At 30.7% G+C, this 18708-nt stretch overlaps 1 protein-coding gene across 5 annotated transcripts in view; it reads right to left on the bottom strand.

The window, feature by feature from the left end:
- Positions 1 to 18708, bottom strand: part of Tom70 (translocase of outer membrane 70) — a 69254-nt gene that overhangs the window by 30659 nt on the left and 19887 nt on the right. For all 5 annotated transcript variants that reach the window (XM_075368783.1, XM_075368786.1, XM_075368782.1 and 2 more), the window contains exons 5-7: positions 16633 to 16831; positions 4366 to 4557; positions 1448 to 1672 (exon numbers count right to left, since the gene is read on the bottom strand). In XM_075368783.1, the coding sequence (XP_075224898.1) occupies positions 1448 to 1672; positions 4366 to 4557; positions 16633 to 16831 (616 nt within the window). The remainder of the gene's footprint in view (positions 1 to 1447; positions 1673 to 4365; positions 4558 to 16632; positions 16832 to 18708) is intronic.

Below are 18708 nucleotides of genomic sequence, written 5' to 3'. Positions count from 1 at the left end.
AAAGTAAGTCATCCTACTTTATTTATTCTGTACTTTGGTTGATCTAATAAAATAAAAATAAAAATATTTTTATGTAGTACAGAGGAGTATGATTCTTAAAAGAATTTATTTAAAAAAATAAATGAGGGCTCTTCAGAAAGTATCTAACATTTTGAAATAAAAAACCAACAAAATAAAAAAATAAAAAATTTTATTATATACATTTGAAAGGGACAATCTTAAAACTATTTTTCTACATAGTCGCCATTTAAATTGAGGCATTTATCATAACGATGCACAAGCTTTTCAATTCCTTCTCTGTAGAAATCTGCCGTCTTAGATTTTTGGCACCCACCTTGTACAAAACTTATGATAACCAAGCTTCCCCAATACAATTTCATGCAGTAATAAACTTTGCAAAATTTGGGGGAAATGAAGCGAGAGTTCCATAATCGTAATGCAGCAATTTTCACAAATTTTATCATTGATTTTCATCAGTCGCAAGGCTAGGCCGACCACTGCAGTCATCATGCGGTCCTTACCAATGCCTCACTCCACTTCATTCATTATTCCATCTCCATTCACCTAACAAGGTTGCCTATGAATTTCAATTGGTTTGAGGTTTTTGCTAGTAAAAAGCTATTACTGAATGCACCTCACAACTCATGGAATTTTCTATTGAAGCAGCACATATCCATAATTTACAAAAAACAAAATAGAAAAATCACAGTCCACATGTTACAACAGTTTGATGCATTACTGAGTATAGAAACACTTTGATGTCAAGATGGTGGCTCTATCCCCACCCATCTCCATGCTAGGCACAAATGTAAGTTACTTTCTGGACCTCCCTTGCAGATAATATATATATTAAGTTTTAAAGTTTCAACAGTACTTTTTTAAATCTAACATTGAGAATGAGATAAATGTTTTCTGTTCATACATATATTGTAATACCTATATTACTAGAAAAATCCTTTAGAGCTTATTTTATCTGTTTATTTTTAATGATATTTTTTGAGAACTCTAGTCAAAATAAAAAGAAGGAAACAAGATTAAAACTTCATAGATAGCTACAAATCAATACTTTTTATTTTGATATCTATCAGTAATCAACTTGGCTAGTAACAGAGCCCAACTCTGTATACAGACTGCTAAACCATTTACATCATTCTCCTAGATAATTAATTGTTATCAACCTATTTTTTCATCTTCAGATCATTGGCTATGATATCACTGTGCTGTTTAAAGAAACGCACAAATAAATATAAACCATTTCTTAATACAATCACCATTTTTTTTGACTGGATTTATATTAAATGTAACAATTCACCTAAAGTTTTATAAAATTTATGAACTGTAGTTATTCCAAAGAACCTTTTTTATTTGTTATCTTAAGTGTTGTTGGTTTATGAAGCTTTTGTGATAATTTAATGAAAAAAAAATCAATTACATACATAAACATTACCTGTATATATAATGTGTAAGCTTCTACACATTCAGGATGTTTCTTCATCAAGTCTTTAAAATCTTCTATAATACGAGCAATTGTTTCCATATCTCTTTTAGCAGATGCTAATCGATAATGAGCGTAGTACATCTGAACTTTTACAACCGGTGCATCTGGTTTTTTATCTAAAGCTTTTTGAAAATCTTCAAGTGCCAAATCAATTTTATCCATTAATAAGTTAACCTTAAAAAAATAAAACAATATTAAATTTAATTACATTAATAATAAATGTAAAAAAAAATTATATATATATCATTCTCATGTTAGTTGAGCATTAATATTGTCTCTTAATTAGTTGTTATAAGTTTGCAAAACTGTGATTTAAATTCAGTAAAAATTATAGTTAATAACAGAATTTGATTTCCTGTGCACTTGAGTTGGTGGGGATTCAACAAAGAAATAATATGGACTTACAAATTATTCCCAGGTAATAAATGCTGCAAAATATGAACAAAATTTACAAATAAACAAAATCAACTTTTTTAATTACAATTGATTATTGTATGCAAAATAAACTGATCAACAGAATAAAACTGAGCACATAGTCTCCAGCACTTTTGTTATCTTATTATGAATGATTTCTATTCAGCGTTGGTAAGAAGTCTTCAATGAAACGTAGAACCCATCACTGACTCTAACTGTTAAGGTTGAAGTTGTGAATAACGTTTTGCAATGTGAGCAGTCATAAGAAGAATATACTGTTCAATTCTTTATCATGTGGTGTCTTTACAGTTGCATAATTCAAGTGTCAAACAATTACTATCTATTTACAAATATGAAGGATGATGAAGTTAATAATAAAATTGGTTGTTTACCCTAGTGGCAAGCTGTTTTTTGAAATTCTAACATCCTTGCAGATGTTATTAAAATGGTACCAGTGCTAGAACATGGGTGGCTGCTAAGTGGAAAAGATTGTATACATAATAAAAATGTTTTCCTTATTTTGTTTTTCCTCTTAATTCAATCCAGTTAATGTTTGAATAGCACTTTTAATAAATATATTAAACAATTTTTCCTTTATGCAAGTTAAAAAAAATTTTAAAACATGCTTTTAAAAAAGTAAAAAATGGATTACCCAGTAAACATAAATAGAAGATAATTTTGTTTCCAACAAAATAATATATATATATATATATATATATATATATATATATAAATTTGTCTATTTTCGCAAGACCACAATGAAAAGCATGGGGTGCGACCTCAGTTCTATTTTACACCTTAAATTTAGTTCATCCAAAGAAATTTACAAGATATTGTACACTAAAGCTATCATTTTCATTCCGCATCTGTCATCAAAGGTTTTTATTTTACACTTTTTATTAATAAGATATTTAAATATTATCACAAATGCTACCTAGATAGACACAAGATGCAGGTATTGTGGTTGTTATAGAACATCTTGAAAACTTGAATATAATACAGGAGTTTTTGATATCTTGTTACCAGCGTGTTCGAAGCATTACATTGGTTGATTGACTACATTGATGTTCGTTCCAAAAACCTAACTGATGTGCATGTGTACTAATCTCCACCTTCTGTACATGAGCTAGCGGTAACCATGAAATGAAAGTGCGCTAATCTTTTATTTGGTTTTTTAAGTGGCATCAACTACCATATTAACATTGGTGTTTACAAGCCAAGTCTGAAATAAAGTGCAGTGCTTCCCAGTTATCTGGGCTTGGCTTAACGCAAACTCAGTTTTTCAAATTTTTCAACATTGAAGAAAAAAGTTTTAAATTATATAATTCATATGCAGAAGATGGAACAGAATATATATTAGATGCATAATTAAACAAACACATTTATTCTGTAAAAAAGAAAAAAAAATGTGGTATATGCTTCAAAGGTAAATCTATTATTATCATAATCATGTAGTGTTTGACAGAATACTGACCACATACGTCATTGATTTATAAGCGACTTCCAGCATTACAGTCAGTAAGAAAAATGTTTTGGTTTAACAACATTAAGAATAAAAAAATATTATAAGTTAATAATATTAAAAGATATTAAATACTGAAAGTTTGGTGTATGTTGAACAGGAGTTTATCGACCAATAAGTAGTGAATGACAATCATGAATAAAATGCAAGTAAAAGAGGAAGAAAAAATAGATCCTACACAACAGGGTGAAGCTGAGAAGGCTTCCTGGGAAGAGATACAAAATTTTTTCTCTATTCTTTAACAACATATTTAGCCATGCTTTAATATTAAGAGTTAAAACTTCTCTCACCAATACTTATTCTCAATTCAAATTCTGTTATAGTTCATTGAAGTAAGTGATAAATCATCATTCCTGGATGATTTATAAACAATGGTGTATTCATTTTAATTTTCATTTAGTATAATTATTTTGTAATCTGAAACCAGTCTACCTCATTATTCTGAATAACTAAGGACCTATTGGTATTGTTAAAATAAATTATTTTATATTTTTTGGATTGTTTGCATTTATCTTGGCTTTTGCCAAGATTTCCCGTTGTATCTAATACTTTAAATGCATAAAAAACTCCACATACCAGTAACTGAATTCAAGGTTTTAAGATCAGTTTATTAGAAAAGCTGCTACAGTACACTGGCATTTTATCCTACCTTCAAAATCATTTTTATTACTTTCTTAATCATTCCAGCTGAGAAACAATCAGGTTATAAAAGATCAGGTTCACAATCAGATTCAGCAGAGATTTTTTCTTATTTCTTAAATGTGGTAAAGAATATCTTTATATATAAAACAAAATGCACTATTTTACTGTTAATACATCAGCAATTGCTCACTGCATCAACTGATAATGTCAGTTGTTTGTTATGTCGACACATAACAAAAATGAACTAAAATATAGCTGGTTACAAAAAAAATATATAAATTAAATTTACCTGTCCCCTGTGATGATAAATGTCTGAATTATTTGGATCAACTTTTTCAGCAGCAAGAAAATCTTTCATACATTTTTCTGCAGTGAACAACTCATTTTTCAATGGTGTGTTGAATTTTTCAGCAGCAGATATCTCTGGTGTCTCTAATTGTAAGTATAATGATGCCCTTTTGATTAAAGCATTTGTTTTAATCTGTAAATGAGAAGTATATCATATAATAAAAATAAATTTAAATGAAAATACAGTTAATTACAAATGGTAAGCTGTTTCCTAAAACTGTAGATAAGGTAATAAATGAATTTAGCTGGGATTAATGTTACCACTTAAAGGTGCAATCATGAATGACATTGTTCTAGAGATATATCAGTTTGTTGAATATACATAAGTATCTTAATAAATAATGTGAAATGACAAAAATAGTGCCTCTTATAACATAATCCCACAACAGATGCTTCAGTATCAGCTTTTAATTAACATCACATACATTATATTCAAGGGTGGGAGAAGGTACTAAACACTAATACTTAATATTAATACAATATTTAATACAAGATTAAATATTTTAACAGAACAGAAGTTTTCTGTTAAATATTTAACAGAAAACTATATTTAACAAATATAAAATATAAAATATTATATAAAATATTTAACAGAGGAAAAAAGTATTTTCCTCTGCTGCACGCTTTTATTTATTAAGAAGTGTATTTCTGAAGTATTCTTTTACATTATCGTTTTCTAAGTTATCGGAGACAAACCAAATAAAATTACAACAAAAAGAAATCAATTTATTTTATCAGCAGAAATATGACGACAAAAATTATGTAAAGTAAATTAAAAATTTAACTGCTGTGAATACATATTTAAAAAAAATACAGATTAGCTTTGTTATATATTAAAAAACTACAGTGTTCTACTTAAAAGGGGCTCAATCACTCAGTAGTTTATCTAAAAGTATATCTTTGTTAAAATGCATATATTGAAGACTGGTAAAATAATGTGGAAGATGTTGGTATGATGAGCCAAGTCAGAAAAACTGTTTATTGCCTGCACATTGGAGGATTGCCAGTCTGTGTCTAGCACTGACTTTTGAACAAGGTTTTGTAATCATATATTGTTTGTTAAAATGCAGTTAACTGTTGAAGAATGTGTATTTGTGATGGAAGTTTATTTCAATACGAAATCTTATGTTGTGTGTCAATGTAAGTTCAGGTAGAAATTTGAAAAGAAAGCACCAGTGAAAAGTATTATTCAGAAGTTAGTTAAAAAATTTCATGAAACAAGTTCAGTGTTAGACCAGAAATGTGCCCAACACAGGTCAGTTTTAATGATGCAAGTTAAAGACTAACTTGTTGTAATGATGAAAGTTACAAGATCTCCTCTTAAATTTTTGTGGGACAAGCCAAGAAAAAACATTTCCCTAGTTCAGCCCACACTGCAGTGAGGAAAATGCTGAAATGTATAATCTGTATTGAATGTTAGTTTTCCATGACCTAATTATGATTATGCTAAAGGGTTCACTGTTGTCAATGGTTCAAGTACTTCATTAGAGACAACATTGGCATTTTAGATGAAGTATTTTTCTCAGATAAGGAGTGGTTTCACCTTAATGGGTATGTTACTACTATCAGAACTACTGGACCAAGGGTAGTGAAAACCAACACATTTCTGTGTATGTTGTGTGGTTTCAAGGCGATGAATAATAGGACACTGTTTTTGAAAAAACTGTGCCATCTATCAAGAAATTATCCAACAGTTCATAGCCTTACTGCAAGATGAACGTGACTGCTGGTTACAACAGGACAGCACCACTTGCTGTACAGCTCACTCTACGGTGAAGATGGTATATGATTTTTTTCAGTGGAAGAATCATTTCTAAAGGATTGTGGCCACAAGATCATTTGACCTGATTTTTTTCTGTGGGGATACTTAAAAAGAATTGTTTATTGGAGCAATTCACATTACCTGCAAGAATTACAAACATTACCATTGTTACAAAAGACAAACATTACAAATGCCATCCACAAATTACATATGATATAGTTAAGGGTAGGCAGGAGCGTGGTCAAACGTGCTGACAAGTGCATAGAAGTGGAGCGACATTTTAACACTTTCAAAAATTATGTGTTTTCCAATTAACTATTATTTATAGACTAAACTAGGCGATGAGGCTTCTTTTAAGTTGAACACCTTGTTTAAGCAACAGTGCTACTTTTGCTTGAACAAGGTGCTTGAACAAGCACCGTTAATTTTAACGGTGCTTAAAATTTAATAAACCAAAATATTAATAAAAATAACAGACAAAATACATTTTTTTAATGTTTCTCTAAATGTGATACCATTTCTTGAATTGCTTTTTTGTGTACATTACAGATCTGTGAATACAATTTTTCTATCATCCTTAGTTTTAAATAAATTACGCTTCAAAAAATTAAGGGAATATATAGTTAAAATCTGTAAAATTCATAATTTTGCACGGCCATACCTGTGTTAGAACTATTTCGCTGATGCTTTTCTTTTATAAATACACATCCCAAATTAATGTCAAACAGTAATCTGTTAGCATGTTAGTATTCAGTTTCCTTTTATAGAGGCTCCATCACCAAAATGTCTTGGTGGAAAAGTTCATTGTTCATCACTTACATCTCCAAGGTTGCCCAGGAAAAATTAAGATGCAAGTGGAGGAAATGTATTTTCAAAGACATATACATCCCATAGCTATGTATGAAGTAATAAGTTGATTAACAATATCGTTGTACTTGTCGGATTTTTGTTTGAAAATTTGCAAATGTCTTTACATGAAACCCAAACTGCAATTTCTACGTTATTTAACATTGAGTTAAATACATCATCTTTGACCAACTCTCTTATTTGAGGCCAAAAAATATTCCTTCTTTAATTTATCCTTCATTTACAATCGGAAATTTCTGCCTGATCTACAAAAATCCGGGACTATTCTTCTTCATTGCTTTTACAAATTTTTTCATTAGTCCTAGCTTGATGTGGAGAGGGGGTAAAAACATTTTTTTGGTTCAACTAAAGGCTCATGAATAATATTTATCCCATTTGGAGTTAAGTTGTCTCATTTCTTCCACTCTTTGGTAACATAATGTTTATCTCTAGCTCAGCTGTCCCATTCGTTAAGAAAATACATGTACTTAGTATAGCCTAAGTGCATGCCTAACAAAATAGCTGTAACTTTCATATCACCAAATATGAACCATCTATGTTTTCTATATATATATATATTATTTTTTCAAGAATGTCTTTCATCACATCGTATATCTCTTTCAAATTAATACCAAAGGTGATTGGTATTGAAGGATATTTATTAGAGTTATGTAGTAGAAATACTTTTAAGCTATACTTGGACCGATCTATAAAAAGGCGCTTGTCCTCAGGTTTATGAACTTGTCCTAAGTGCAACACAAGCTCATCAATATTTGTGCAATAAACAGAATTATCTTCACCAATAAAGTACTGAGAAAGTTCTTTTTGTCGGCTTCAAAAGCCTGAAATTTTTGTACTTTTTTGAAATAAATTCCAACCTTGCAGTCTTGATCCTAACAGTTCAGCTTGATTTTGTGATAAACTTAAATCCCTAACAAAGTCATTTAATTCATCTTGTGATATAAGATCAACAATAAGATTGTCGTCTTCAGTACTGATTCTTCATCGCTGCTTTCAAAACATATATTCATAGGCTCAGGAACTGGAATAATTTCACTGTTAGGTACAGGCCTGATTGCAGATTGCAATGAAGGATATTTTACAGTATGTTTAGATTTTTTAGAAATTCCAGACACACTTGTTAAACAAAAGTAACAATCTGTTACATGATCCTTGGTTTACACCAAACCATAGGTATACCACCAAATGGCAAAGCCTTCTGTGTACTTTTAAGCCATTCTCTTAAATATACAGAACAATTAACGCATACTATATGAGAAGCCCACGTCTTAACCTGATCACCAATTTTACACTGAAAGTACAAATGATATGCTTTTTTAATTAAAGGTGTAATGTTTTCTCTATTTGATTTTACAGTAAACTCACCAAATACATAACAAAAGACATTTATATCATTTACACAATTTAAGTCAGCAGTAAGACTGAACAAAATTAACTCATTCCTCCTAAATCCATTGCTTAATACAAACAACACACCTGCGTTTTCAGCTATATGTTTTGACCTGCACTGACATTAATCCTGTCCATGATGGCTCACTATTCAGTATTAGATATGATTTCATAAAATGTGACAACAATATGACTTAATTCTTTGTCTAGTATTATTTATTTACAGATTACAAATTATTTTAAAGTTAAACAATAAAAACTGAACTAACAAAATACAATATAGGAGCTTAAAATGCTAACTGTATATTGAAAAATGAAAAAAATCCTTTAATTAAAATTTAAAAATTTGTCAAAAATGGTGGGTGATAAAAAGATTCGAGTTCATATTCACTTCAGCATAAACAACAGTTTAAACATATGTATCACATGTTAGGAAACAAAAATTAGATTTATCAGTGTAATTATTTAATTTTCTGATGCGGCTTCACAATTATTTTACAATGAAGTACATATTCTTGGTAATTATAATTACTAAGACCATCGTAAAGAAAACTTTAAAGATAAGAAAATCAAAGTTATTAAAAAATATGCACAATAAATCCATAGCTTATTTTCATTTGAAGTAATAATTTTTATCATTTTTATTTAAGTTCATCAAAAAGCACCACAAATTTGATTTGTAATGTTTCTTTTATGAAATTTGTCAAAAAAAAAAAAAAATATATATATATACTAATTTTGATGTCAATTTTTTTTTTGACGTCACAATCCAAACAATTGTCCTGCCAATTTACTGTTAAGACATGATGTTTTAATTTAGCACAAATCCTCTCTGATAAAACACAACTACATCATTTTTTTTACTGGAGGAATAAAATTAAATTAAGTTCAGTGTTCCTCATATGTAAAAAAGTAGTTAAGAGTAATTCTAAGTACTTTTTAGTTTTATGATTTATTCTGTACAAATTCCTTTAAGGAGTACAAATAATTTTTTTTAAAACTCCAAACACTCAAACTATTAACAATTGCAATCCAATAAGATAACATGGACTGATTAAAATCAAATCAAGTATAGTTGTCCTAGCAAATCTATGGGCTTGTGACTTCATGTGCTGACATCTCATTATATTATTGTTCTCCAAAACATTATTTTTGTATATAATAATTATTTTTATTTCATTTTTCAACTTACAAACAATATGGACACCCAAAGAATACATTTATGTTATTGTGTTCAATATTTCCACTTGAGTTGATTACATGTATAAAAATGCTTAATGACACAATCTTGTAAACAATAATAATTCCTTAACCAATGAATGACTAATACTCTGATTGGTATTATGTACAGGCCTATAAAAATTTATACATGCTGTTAGAAATGATGTCTTTCATCATGATTATATTTAAATCTGTCATTCATAGTATACAATGTGTGTATAAAGAAATAAATAAATTTAGTCCACTTTATATTGTGTTCACTGAAGGTATTCTTCAGATAGTGTTTTTGTGTGGTCATATTATTTTATAATTACTCATTGCTTTTCGCAATTTTTTTTTTTTTTTGTTATTGTGGTTTACTACGGCAGAATTTAAATCCATAGTTAAGAAAAAAACTAAGAAGTTAAGCACGTGAAATCATCAATAAGGTTCATGATTTTATGGAAAAAGAAGCTCTAAAAGTAGGTAAATTAACTGACAAAAAACATATAACTGGCATTCAAAAATGTGAAGAAAGAACTGCTGCTGCTAGTGGGATATCAAGAACACAATTCAAAAACTTAAGAGAAAAAAGACATGATTCTTCAATCAACATCCCAATTGTGTTCTTGAAACCTGTCAGTGGACTGGACAGTTTTGATTTATGTGTAGTTAAAAGAACAGTTAATGAATTTCATTCAAAAAAGACAATTACCTACTTTAAAAAAATTATAAGGCTAGAACTTCAGTCATTTACTGATTTTGAAGGCAGTGAATCAACTTCAGCTGTTATTTTGAAAGAGTAGGTGTCAAATGGCATAAAAATGAAAATAACATAAAAATTTTAATTGAGAAATCAGATATTAGATATTTGCAGGCAACGGCTAAGTACAGACAAAGCAATGTTACAATTGTTTATTTGGATGAAACGTACATTTTAAGTTCGCATTGCTTGACAAAGTTGTGGTATGATGGTAGTATTGTTGAGGGACTTCATGTGCTGATTAACAAAGGTAACCATTTAATAGCAATTCATGCTGGAGGAGAAATCGGTTTTATTCCGAACACATTACTAGGAAATCCAGTTCGAAAAGTGGTGACTACCATGACAACATGAATACAGAAAATTTCATGAAATGGGCATGTGAAAAATTGATTCCAAACCTTAGACCAATGTCAGTAGTAGTTGTTGGTAACACCCCTTATCACAATACAGGTATTGATAAAGCGCCAAATTCTAACTCCAGAAGAAAAGATATGACCAATTGGCTGTAGAAAACCCATATTCCATATAGTTCAAAATTGCTGAAACCACAGTAATATGAATTAGTAAAGTTACATAAAACTAAAGTACAAAAATATCACTTGGATGAACTTTTGAAAAAACCATTGGTATTGTGTTCTTAGACTCTCACCACACCATCCTGATTTAAATCAAATTGAGATGGTATGGTGAAAAGACATGCGAGTCATAACACAATATTTTCTTTCACAAATGTAATTAACTACGGAGAAAATTAATTCCATGAATGAAGATGACTGGAAACCCTACTGAGAAAAAGTAAAAAAATATTGAATGAGTAGGAAAACTGGAACCACTGATAGATGAAATGACAGAACATTATATTATATGTGTAGATTCGGATAGTGAAAGTGAAAATGAAAGTGATTTGTTTATTGAGAATGGTGAACTTGCTAGAAATCTGAATTAGATGCATGAAGAAAATTCAAGTAAGCTTTTGTTGTTTATTATTAAAAATTAATAATTTAGTACAAATAAAGATTATAAAAGAATTACATATTGTTTATAATTAGTAAACATAAATATGATAATTACCACACACAGTATCAAAAGTAATACTTTTGATTTGATATGCGGAGTTGATGTTTCAGGCTGAGTAGTAATATACAGTCTGCTTGTGACATCACAAGCACATATATATTGTGGCTGAGTCTAGTATATAATTATACAATGGCTATTTGAAATTAAATTCTGGTCCTCAGTATTGCACAAAGGAATGGGGGTAGCGTTTCTATCTTTGTAGAACAGCCCAATAGCCCAGCAATTCAGTAGTTATTGGAAACATCGCTTGCTTGTTTGTTTCTGTAAACCAGTCATTCAAAATGGCTGCTGTACATGCAGTCATCACGCAAAACATTTGTCAGCTGCTGAAATTCAACGTGTACTTTTTGGAGTATATGGAGGGAATATCATAAGTGCCAATGCAGTGAGAATGGTGCCATATGTTTCAGAAGGTCAAACATTCACAACAATAAAAGAAGTAGGTTATCTACAACTGTCACAGATGAACTTGTTGCGTTGCAAGTGTCGATGCGAAAATTCAAGAAAATTGTCGATTCATGACAACAGAATTATCCCAATTTTTTCTCACATTATCGTGAACACTGAGTGCTGTATGAAATTGTAACTGATATGTTAGACTTCCTCAAAATTTGTGCTTGCTTTCTAACAAACATACAAAAAACAGGATGGGGTCGGCACTAATCTTTCTTCACAATTACTGTAACAAGAAGGATGAATTCCTTGACTGCATCGTAACAGACATGGGTTAAATTTATTAATGTGCAAATACAGCTCAATCAATGAAGTGGGGGCTCACCAGTTCTCCTTGAAAACTCATAAAGGCCTGTTTTTGAGACATAAAGGTGTGGTCATGGTCGATTTTATGGAAAGATGCATGACAACTAATACTGAAACTTACTGTGAGACATTGAAGAAATTGATAAGAGCCATACAAAACAAACAACGTGGTATATTGGGTTGCATCTTTTTTCTTCATAAAACCGGTCTGCACATACTGAAGTATGAACTCAATGCCAAATCAACAGCTTCAAATATGAGCTGTTTGGTCCTCCATACAGCCCTGATTTGGTTCCCAGTGATTATCACCTTTTCCCCGAAAATGAAGAAATAGTTAACAAAGCAGCATTTTGAAAATGTAAAGTTGAAAAACACAGTTACTATCTGTCTTAATTCACAGGCAACAGTTTTATGATGAGGATATTCAAAAACTTGTTAATAGATATGGCAAGTGCCTAGTTTAGATGGCAATTACATAGAAAATTAGCTAAAAGATGTATAAAATAAATTCTTTGTTTTATCAATTAGTGTTTTTTAATAACAAATCTGAAGGCAATATATATAACCAAACAGCATTGATACATGGATAATTACATGTACAGATGTCAGTGATATAATGATTAAATAACAAACAATTTTATCAAACTAAAAAGGCTGTACACAATACCATTGCAGATGTGGTTATTTTTGAGATTAAAAATGATTTAATTATTAATACAGTACTAATAATATTGTGTGGCCGAATACTATTGCATCATTTAACGGTAATAAATTCTCTAACGTGTGAAAAATTTTATGCCTGATCAGGAATCAAAATACTCTACCGCTAAGTCAACAGAATAATAATGTTTTAAATGTTAAAATTAAACTGCAGATGGTTATTTCATTAAATAAGTATGTCAAATCTTAAGACTTTATTATTTATTTCTTATACATAAAATACAATTTTAAACTTAAAACTATAGATCCAAAGTAACTAAAATTTAACTCATAAAGGTCAAAATAATCAAAAGGAAATAACTCTCCTAAAGAAGATGTGTCTTCTAAGCGTGTGCTTAGAAGAGAATTCGCATTCCTTTCCTGCATATTAACTATATTCCTCTTCTCCATCCTTTGCAGTTTTATTGTAACAAAATATTACATATTATATAATATTTTATATATATATTTATTATTATTACTAGTCACTTTAAACTATTATTACAATATAATTTTCCTCATATCCACAACCACACAATAATATATTTTATTAAACTGAATGTGCTTCACACGCACTTTCAGTTTAAATAAATAGATTTTTATAATGTTATTTAAAAGTAATCTTAATTAATTTAGTACTGAGTTTTCATACTTTGGCTCTTTAACAGACAAATAAAATTTTATATTTTCTGCTTTGTGGACCAATGAGCAATCAAATCACTATGGGATGTCCTGGGTTTGTAAACTGTCAACTGTGTTTCCAATTGCTAGATTGGCATAAATATACAATATTTCAGATAATATTAGATTTCATTACCACAGTGGTTAAAATGTTACTGAATCATTTGAATATTAAACAAAAATTTATAAATATATATATAAAAATGTCTTCAAAAACTCAAAATGTTCTGCACCGATTGAGCTCAAATTTTAGCACGATATATAACCCGCATCAAAGATTGTTTTCATCTATTTTTAATAAATCTATCTATTTTTAATTTGTACATTTTTAATTTGGAAATGTAAACAAAGGAAAACCAATCAGATCAATGCAAGATGGCCGCTGTCAAACACAACAACCAAATTTTTTTGAATTATATTTAACAGCTAAAACATCTGTTATTTTATTTTTAAAAAAAATTAATGAAAAAAATTTTAGCACGATATATAACCCGCATCAAAGATTGTTTTCATCTATTTTTAATAAATCTATCTATCTATTTTTAATTTGTACAGTTTTTTAATAAATAAGAGGCTAATAAATCAGATGGAAATGTAAACAAAGGAAAACCAATCAGATCAATGCAAGATGGCCGCTGTCAAACACAACGACCAATCACAAAGAGCCCGTATGGCCGTTGCCAATGTAAACAAAATCACAACTGATTAAGTAACAAATTTCTTTGAATAATATTTAACAGCTAAAATATCTGTATTTTATTAAAAAAAACAAAAAAACACCAAAACAAAAAGAAAAGCCACCAAGAAGGATGACTTACAGTAAATAAATTAAACACCCAACTTTCTTATAGCCCAGATAGACTTAAGACTATGCAAACAAAAAAAGTCGAAATAACCAAATACACAGAAAATAATATCCCTACATAATGACCAAAAAATCCTTTGTTAGGTTATTTTTTTACATATATATGATCAAACAATCGTTATTACTTGGTCCGTTCCATACGGACTATAATTACTTTTAATACGTGAAACCCTTTGCAATGATTGAACATTAACTTAAACCTCTTCAAAAATTATTCCTTTTGAACTAAGCCACATTTTGATATCATTGTTTTTCTATAACATGGCTGGAATTCTTTTCGTTTAATGATACGAAGCGTTGTCGAAGACAATAACAGAATTCTCTTCCAAAGGACATAATAAACCGCTAAACTATTTCTAAATAATTCAAATTCGTGTAATTTTTTTACGAATCGCGTTTTTATCAAAATCTCACCTTTTTCTCAATTGACCTGCGGGGTTTTGTTTTCTTTGAAGACCGTAATTCATTAGTAGATTCATACTCGAGAATCACATTGTACACTGAAGCAGCACACAACTTCTACTTACGTTAGCAGTTTATTAACATCTGAAATCAACGCCGTTTGATTATTCTGTAATTTGTAAGCATTACTCTGCTTTTGTAAGCATTTAAAATGATGTGTTTTTTCGCAGCCCACAAATCTTTATATATAAAAATGTTAAGTTCGTTTGTGTACGCTTCAAAAACTCAAAATGTTCTGCACCGATTGAGCTCAAATTTTAGCACGATATATAACCCACATCAAAGATTGTTTTTATCTATTTTTCGTATCAGTCACATACCCGCGAGAAACAGTTTTTTTAACGGTCAGCTGTGTACCAGTGACTGCGCCATCTGCCGGAAGCGAGGGGAACACTCGCCATACTAGCTAACGACAACCGCAGTCACATGTGAAACTATACCTGTTCCCAATTACATTGTTTATTAACAAAAAAAAAAAACCGTATCCACTTGTATCTAATTCAGATTATTATACAATCTGAATTAAATACTCACTTTAATCGAGGTACTTCTGTTTGATCATGTCGTGATTGAGCTGCGTCTTTCACCAAGCTCTGAATTTATTAGAAAACGACCAACAGTGGGATATATGTATTAATGACAATGTGCAACACTGCACATCCAAACCAAATTCGCACATTATTCGCAACTATACTGACCGCTTGCTTCCCTTCATCTCCCACAGAGTTATGGGAAAGATATCGATCGCATACGGCTGAGGATATTTTGCATAGAGTACGCCTAGACAATACCAATATGACCATGGAATTTACAGAAGGCATTTACAACAAAGCATTGATAAATATTGAAGACAAGTGCTTAGCTATTGCAAATAAAGTTCTTAGTCAATTGGGAATGCCAGCACCCACCTGAGCTGCGATTGCTTCATTTGATATGGATTTACGCCGTGAACAGAGTTACAACATTGGTAATCTTCAGTCATATGTCCAATCAAACATTCCCAAATAAACGCGTGAACAGAAAGGCATTTATGATCGCAAATGCAAATGATAAATGATGGGGACCTTCTTCTTGGATCCTCCAGGAGGAACTGGGAAAACATTCCTCATTAATTGATTCTAGCAACGATTCAATCAAAAAATGACAATTATCCTGTTGCGGAATATTAATCAGCCAAAACTCTGCAACGGCACGCGACTTGCAGTTAAGAAATTGATGAATAACGTAGTGGAAGCTACAATTTTAATGGGGCCTTTCAAAGGTGAAGATGTCCTCATTCCTCGAATACCCATAATCCTGACCGATACACACCATTTTAATTTAAAAGATTGCAATTCCCAATTTGATTGGCATTTGCAATCACAAACAATAAAGCTCAAGGTCAATCTTTAGAATTGTGTGGTTTAGATTTAGATGCGGATTGCTTCTCACATGGGCAACTGTATGTTGCGTGTTCCCAAGTCGGCAAACCAGATAGCCTTTATATCTACGCAGACAGTGGAAAAACAAAAAAATATTGTATATCCACAAGTATTGCAAAATTAAACTTCTATGAAACATATGCTTTGTTTTGTTTCTCATTTCTCATCCATGCAACCCCACAACAATGTGCCACAGCGAAGCGTGGCGGGTAGAGCTAGTATATATATACATATATATACGTACATATAAAAATACTTACATTTGTATCTGGGCATTTATCTATGACTTTATCAAAGTCTGCAAGAGCAAGTTTTTGTTCACCGACTAAGAAATACATTGTAGCTCTAAGAAGTAATGCTGCCCAAGAGTTTTGATCTTTTTCTAGATCTTCATTACAAGCAGGAATAACATCTTCAAAGTCCCCTCTCAGTAAACATTTCTTGGCTTTTTCTATTCCCCTGTAAGAATAAATGTACAAGTGATAAAAATATTCAAACACATTTATAAACTTGCTCTTACATATACATAAAAAGTAAGAAAAAAAAATTAGTACAACATACTTAATATATGTAAACATCCGTTAATTTAAAATACCACCACCATATTTTTGGGTTGGCAAGAAAATAATTTCACTTTTGTAGTGTGATCTTCAGGTCTTTAACAACAAAAACTGTACCAATAGCAATTTCAGTTTATCATCATTAACATAAGTTTTGCAAATTTCAAAATAAATTGTAATCTGATTGAGGAAGATCACAACTGTATAGGGGATGAGACATCACTATCCAACTGAGCTCCTCTAATTTTCCACAAGTTATCAAATATATACGCCAACTTGCAATGTCTTTGTGGAACACAATTTACCAATTCTAATCACTTTTCTTTGACCGCTTCCCCCAATCTCATTAATTATTGACAATAAACATCTGAATTAATCATTTGATTCCCTGGAAGCAGCTCCACACTTTTGCAATCCCACAAATTGACAGCATTATCTTTTTTTGATGCGATTCAGATTTCGATGTGGTTTATATGCTGAACCATGATCATTTTCGATTGATGTTATTGTAGATGATCCATTTTTCATGGTAATGATTCATTTCAAAAATGGACTGACTTCATTACGTTTGGGCATATTATAAATATTGATTCATTGTGTTAAGTGAATCTTTTTCGATTCATGCCGAACCCAAATATTGTGCTTCTTAATGAGTCCAAGGTTTGATGATCAGATTCAAATAAGGCTTTGATTTGGTCTTCATAGACTGCAGTAGGTTGACGAGAACGTTGGCCATTTTTGAGTGAAAAATCTGAACGGATTTTTTTAAACTGATTCTGACATATGCATTATGTTAGGCAATCCAAAAATTTCACATTGCGAGCCTAAACAGCTTTCTTGCCTTTACAGAAATAAAAAGGTAAAATATGTCAAAAATGTTCGTTTTTGCACACAATGTTACGATTGATATTTTTTTTCGTGGGTGCACAACAAAGTGTGATCATCAGCTCCCAGACACTATATATATTAAAAATTAATTTAAAAACTAAAACCCAGAAGTACAAAAACACAGAATATATGAAAACGCCTAAGACGTATGCTAAAAGTGAAATAAAACCACAATGAAATATTCCATTAATAATCTAAATTACAATAAAATTATCATCTGCCATTATGCCAAGTGGCATAAATAGCTGAAACATACTATAGTAAAAATCAAATAGTTGAACATAAATGGACAGCCTTAAGAAATCTTAAAACATTCAACAACATTGTCTCATTGTTTCCTAAGATATTTCAGAAGTTAGCCCCTAGTTTAAACTTCCAATGCAATGCTGCATAACACAATCCACAAGGATGTAGTGTACAGTTAATTGGCTGTCACAGTGAACACAAACTGATGCAATGGTCTAGTCATGAGATATCCACGAGTGAGCCAATGTCTGCCCTATTCGCTAACAGCAAACCACCGCTTGACACAATTATTCCTGAATGAGGAGCTCCATATAATACAGTGTTCTTAACAATATGAAGTTTATTGTTGATGTTAGCATTCCATTCACTTTGCCTCGGACACTAGCATTCCATCACGGACCACCCTCTTCAGAAAATAGACAAGACCATTAGAAATGACACGATTAATGAAAGGAGGCTGGAAACAAGCCTCTTTTGCTGCTCTTCAGTGCACACTTATTGTCTGAAACTCCAATATTGTTGGGGATCAAGCAGAAGTTCAAATTATGTTATGTTACATTGAGTCATTTGAGAAGTAACACACTGAATCTCACAGATAAGGTATGTGGGAGTACATGTCACTAATCACCTGTAAAGCGCTCA

The sequence above is a fragment of the Lycorma delicatula genome, chromosome 6 (assembly GCF_047948215.1).
Source record: "Lycorma delicatula isolate Av1 chromosome 6, ASM4794821v1, whole genome shotgun sequence".
Classification (NCBI taxonomy): Eukaryota; Metazoa; Arthropoda; class Insecta; order Hemiptera; family Fulgoridae; genus Lycorma; species Lycorma delicatula.
This window is presented reverse-complemented; position numbering and strand designations above follow the sequence as displayed.